This window comes from Phytophthora infestans, genomic scaffold (genome assembly GCF_000142945.1).
Source record: "Phytophthora infestans T30-4 supercont1.27 genomic scaffold, whole genome shotgun sequence".
Classification (NCBI taxonomy): Eukaryota; Oomycota; class Peronosporomycetes; order Peronosporales; family Peronosporaceae; genus Phytophthora; species Phytophthora infestans.
The window spans coordinates 1088522-1094631 of NW_003303732.1; the positions used below are offsets into that span (position 1 = coordinate 1088522).

The following is a 6110-nucleotide window of genomic DNA, read 5'->3' on the forward strand; positions in this document are numbered from 1 at the left end:
CGTGCTTGTAACAAATATTAAGTCAGATGAAAAAGAATGTTTTAGCGTATTAATAGATAGTTGAGTGTAAAAATCAGTTTCTGAATTTATAAAATATATAGATGCTTCGATCGACTTACAACAGCGTATGCCTGAATGCCCTCCCGATTAACTATTGATGTCTCGATCTGTTGATCGCTTGTACTCTGCGTGGTAGATTGAAGACTGATTGTATTTAATGATTGTGTAGTATGCATTCTCCTTCTCTGTAGGAATTTCGTAACTACTTTCTCCTCTTCTCACTTGATCGCCATCCCACTCACACCGCGACGCTTCAAAAGCTCTTTGATCCCATGCTGGATATCTTGCGAGTTCCGACACTCCTTCTCGTACTATTTATTCTGACAACATCACGAACCCTCGTAGCTCTTGTAGTCTTGATGCAGCGAGTGGTTTGGTCAGGATATCAGCACGCATTCTTACGGACTCGCAATATTCGTCTTTCAGCACTGCTTTCTTGACGAAATCCTTCGCAAACTTGTGCCTTGTGTCGATATGTTTAGTACGTCCTGAGGTATCTTCACCCTCCAATTGAGCAATGGCTGCCTGGTTAACCACGTGAAGCACCATCTGCTCACGTAGTTTCAACCCGATCTCCTTTAGACACTCCGTACTGCCGAGCATCTCTGCTGTCGTCTGCGATGCTGCTTGGGATTCATATTCCAAGGTCGATAGAGCGACACTAGTTTTCGTTTTGCACATTTCCGACACTATCGCACCTGCTACCATGATAAATCCTCCTGTCACTGACCTTCTGTCCTGCTTGTTCGACGCATAGTCCGCGTCACTGAACGTCTCCACCAACACACAAGCTTCACCTATAGCTTCTATATCCGCATTCTTCAGGAACTATAACTTCTTCGTTTTGTCATATACTTGACAATTCGTTTAACCAATCTCCAGTCTGCTTCGGTTGGTGCATAAGCGCTCCTTGTCACTCGATGTATGGCGTACGATATGTCGGGTCTTGTGCATCTCGAAACCCACAGCAGGTTCCCAACCAAAGATTGAAATGTCTGTATTGATGGACGTCTCGGGCTTCCCGCATTTCCACTTGGCAAAATATCTCCTGTTTTCTTGCCGTCTTGTCCACTGCATATTGGTGAGTGTACTGCCGCCTTGTCCAGCTCGAACCTGACTAAGAAGTCCTGGAACACTTGTTCTTCACTCAGTGCCCAACCACTTTCCTCATCGTAACGAAACGTAATCCCCAAAACCTTAGACACCATGCCCAGATCCTTCAGCTCCACTACCTGCATGTCGTCAAAGAACTTGCTGACTTTGACTTTGTTCATTGCTGTCACTAATATGTCATCTACGTAGATACCCACCACAGGCACCCCGTCAGCATCCGTTTTAATGTACATACAGCGATTACGTAGATACCCACCACAGGCACCCCGTCAGCATCCGTTTTAACGTACATAAATCGATACTTCTGTATGTATTATGCAGAACAGGTGGTATTAGAAACTACTATGGTTATCACCACGATGTCCTTCGACTAGAAAAGACGCGATGTAACGTTAAGCCCTTCGTAAGGACACTTGTGAATCAGCGCAGGCAATTGATCCACTTCCAACAATTGCCTAGCACCATTGTTGAACTCAACCGCCCAGTTGTAGACACATTTTGGTCCAATAGAATCTGGCCAATCCACAACTCGGCGAGGCACATTTCTCAACGTGATGTTTCCGTCGCTGCCTTGAACTGGAAGCTGTTTGGTTTGCTATCATGGTTGAGTCAAGTTTATACTTCTTCTGTAGTAAAAGTATGCATCGTATTGGACCTGCGCCACCTTGAAGAATGCTATCCACCTTTAGTTTTATTTGCATGTCAATACCAGACCTCTTTCGGTGCGTTAGCGACTGGCTATGAGTACCACTAGCTCCAGCTTCGTATGAAGAAGTCGTTGTAGAATCAGTAGAGCTGAACTATAAAATTTCAAGGATCCGTAGACGACGAGAGCACGCCTCATGCGAAATGCAAGTGTAGACACTCTTCCGATGTTCTGTCGGCCCATACGTGCGTTGATGGTTGTATTCAGATGTATCAACACTGTGTAGCGCAGTAACAGCTGCACCTTCAGTAAAATGTGTTGAGATAAACCGGAATGAACTCTGTGCGACGTTAGCAGTATCATCCTCAGGCGGTGAGACCTCTGGATCTTGTTCATCGTCGCTCATGACTGCGGTTCAGCGTCTGCTGGTGAATGTGCCGCCTCGTGTCATACTAGGATGTCTAAAAAATATCGATATGTTGTATCACACAGCTGTAATGCAAATAAACGGGACAAAGTACATTAAAACCACCTTTTCACTATTGAAAAGCATCTTTTTTTGGAATGAATTCCATCCTTTTCTGTATTGAAAATAATCTATTTCCGCTGCGAGGAACGGTCAACTCGATGTACTTTTCACGATGAAATTTGCGAATAACACGAGCCCTAACCTCCTTGGCATTGCTGTCTTCGAGGGCCTTTGATAATTGTTCAATGGATCCGCTTAAATACCCACGAGCGTTGCTTTGATGACACGATGGACGTAGCTGCACGTCAAGGGACCTCAAAATGATTCAATGGCTCCACTTTCTTAAAGTAAACGGAATGGGAGGAAGCGGCCCTAGGCTCTGAGGATTGCTGCTGTAAATGGTCATCTAGAAGTGGTTAAGTGGCTAATGACCAATAGACACGAAGCCTTTGAACTGGACGCTATCATGAATAGAGTTGCATCAGAGAGGCACTTGGCAATTCTCAAGTGGCTCCATGAGAACAGAGTAGGTTGTACGACTGAAGCAATGGATAATGCTGCAGCCGACAGACATCTCGACATGGTGAAGTGGCTACACAAACATCGCACCGAGGGGTGCACGCATCATGACAATCGACCAAGCAGCTGGAAAAGGTCACTTGGATGTGGCTAAGTGGCTTCACAGGAATAGAAGGGAGGGCTGTTCTTCCATGGCGATCAATAGAGCTGCAAGAAATGACCACATAGAAGTAATCGAATGGCTTAACCTTTATAGTTCTGAGAGATCCACACCTGTTGCTATAAAGCTACTTCTCGTGAGATTGTCACGTCTTGATACACCGCCGGGAAGTGTATCTCTTCTCCGAATGTCGAGCTTTCAGTTTAAAATACGAAAATCAAGTGTCACGACTGGAGGTGTAGGAATGGCTACTCGCGCGCATGCCAAAATCATTAAACGAATGCACATTGGAAGTACAGGCTTGAAACTGGAATTTATGCATTTGGTTACTAACAAATAATTGTTAGGTGTTTAACCAACGGAGTCAGTGTTTTTTTTTCTCGAACAAGACACATACGGGTCGCTTATGATTAGCGGGGACGACTTAGACGGACCTCCCAACGCTAGGATAACTTAGAAATATACTGCTCTTTTTCACTATGCTAAAAACAAAAATTGGTCGCTAAGCACATAAAGCGCGACGACACGAAATTTAAATCAATTTGATTGGCTGCTGGATTTGTCGCCAATGACCGAGCGTCGCCAATCACATAAGGAATACGGTAACAAAATGACAAAAAGTGTTATTCAGAGAATTTTAACTATCGATTTGGCTCATTCTGTCAAGGTCAATTGAAAAATGATAATACAGTGACATCTGCTGTTTGCTTCTTAAGTTTTCAACAAAAAGAGGTGGAAAACATTCAGATTCATCCGCATTGCACGTAAATTCAATAGTAAAACGTTTTTTTGCCAGCCAGCTGACCCAATATAAGGCCGGAAAACGAGCCGTACGGTGAGGTGGGACTTGTAGTCAGAGCTTCCAATGGTATTGTATCGAGTAGGTGTTCCTGCTACAGGATGTTGCTAATCGTTGCGTGTGATGTAGCTGAAACACGGTTTGTACCCACATAACAAGATGGGCCTGGCTCAATTATGGATTGTCGGCTTTGTGGGCCACAACTTGAGGCGGTCGATCTATCGTCGCTTTGCATTCGTCAGCCTGTTTTGCGACGTGGGTGGGAATTTAGTGGACGAAAGTGTAAGCGGCATTGCGGTGCTGGGCCGACAAATGCCACCACAAACCGGCGCAAATCGATCCGCTTCGCGGTTATCGAATCGCAACGACAGCCACCTGTCATCTGAGCCGCTGCCTTTGTTGAATGTGTGAAGTATTGAGCAACGACAGCTGAGGCGTCTCGTGATCCTCTCTTTACTTGTCCCTGTTTGACCAAGACGTTGGCTGCTACGTTTACTGCAGTTTAGTATTGCATTGTTTAGCCTAGTATTAACTGAGTCTGTTCTTCCAGACAGAACTCCCACAATCCCAAATACGCTGAGTGGGCGAACGGTGTCTTTGTTGGTCCAGTCCTGCGCTAAACGTCACAGGTTATGAGCCCAACCGCGTGAAGCTTTGAGAGCTAGTCCTCTAAGGCTTCGACATTGTTCTTGATGGCTGGATCAAATACACCAGCGTCGTCGACGGCATCGGCCGCTCTAACGAGTAGTGCGTCTGCTTCTATTCCTTTGTGTGGAGTCACAAGTGGAGTTATTGCTGGATTTGCGGCTAGTGTGGCGTCTTCTACTGCGGTGGGAGCTGCTAGTGTGGCGTTTACGTCTGCTGCACATAGTACCGGAGCTACTATTATCTCTACTAGTGGAATGAGCATGATACGCACTGGCATGCAAGGCGGATTTAACTTTTCGCAGGCAATATGCAGTACAAGCAGTGGAGCACCACCGTTATTGGCTTCATCGACGGCTACACCATTGAATCCAAACCTCGGTTCCAGCTACATGTTTGGATCTGGAACGTCCTACAGTATGAGTAATGTGCCGATTCAATTTGGATACAGTGGGATTCCTTCTGGAGCTACGCTAAAATCTCGTGGTGCTGCTTCTTTCGGGATTAAAGATATCTCGAACAAACCACCGGTCATGAAAGGTAGCTTCGATTTGTACGCCGTTCAATTGCAAACATTCTTGACAAGACTTGGTCTGTGGGGAGTGGTTGATGAAAGTGATACGCGACCGATGTTTGATGCTCCTGCGCAAGCAGCATTTGATGCTCGGGATAATGCAGCGAGAGATGCAATATTACGTGGAGTGCCTGAGACTGACGCAGAAATGGTTTGTCACGAGGTGTCAGCGAGAGATATGTGGACCCATTTTGAAAACAAGCAAACAAAACGGGAATATGAAAATTACATCTTTGCATGTGAGCAGCTTTACTCCAATAAGTACACCAATGCAATAAATATGAGTGACTGGTTGCATGAGATGGAGTTACAGAAGCGTGAGCTGCAACAGTATGGGAAAGTGATCAGTGACGATGAGTTTGCAGAGATTCTTCTTTATAATATATCACGCACGCATCGTGAGGTAGTGCGTCAATTTTCTCGACACTATGCTGTCTTAGCTGCTCCTGGTGCGTATCAGTTTGCGCCGACTGCCGCTCAGGTAATGAATGCCGTGAGAGCGGACCAAGTTCTGGATGACAAGGTTGCTGGTGAATTACCTCGAGCTAGTATAGGCTCGGCGAAGAGAAATTTCTCTAGCCCGAATAACCAAGGCAATGGCAACACTGGGAGGAGCAAAAAGCAGAGAGTTCGAGGGAGAAAAAAACCAAAGAAGAAAGCCCAAGACCGCGATGATCAGAAGAGTGATGGTTGCTGGGAATGTGGAGAGCAGGGCCACGTTCGTGCGCATTGTCTGAATAAGAAGTCTGGAGAGAGTTCACAGGGGCAAAAGCCTCCGGCTGGCATGGAAGCCAAACGTTGGCAAAATAAACGTGGCGATAACATTGAAAAGACAAAGTAGAGTGTTGATGCCTTAGCCGTGCGCAAGATTGGAGCGACTGTGATTGATAATCGGTCAGCTACACCCCAGATCATGGAGTGGGTGTTAGATACGGCTACTGATGTACATGTATGTACAAACTTGAAGTTGCTGACTAACCCACGGCCAGATCGTGAGCATATATTTCCTGGATTTCGATGGACAACCAAAAGGTGAACGCATGGTAGATGTTAAGCCTTCAAGTGAAGAATTTTGCTTCGCAATGTGAGGAAGTGTTGACGTTGACTGATGTTGTCCACACGCCA

The 6110-nt window shown here is 45.7% G+C and overlaps 1 protein-coding gene across 1 annotated transcript; it reads left to right on the forward strand.

Annotated features, from left to right (window-relative positions):
* Window positions 1–5133: 5133 nt before the first annotated feature.
* Window positions 5134–5504, forward strand: PITG_12759 (uncharacterized protein; the record flags this gene model as incomplete). Its single annotated transcript, XM_002900101.1, has 2 exons — window positions 5134–5395; window positions 5467–5504. The coding sequence occupies 2 exons, from the start codon at window positions 5134–5136 to the stop codon at window positions 5502–5504; spliced, it is 300 nt and encodes a 99-aa protein (XP_002900147.1).
* Between the last annotated feature and the right edge of the window lie 606 nt (window positions 5505–6110).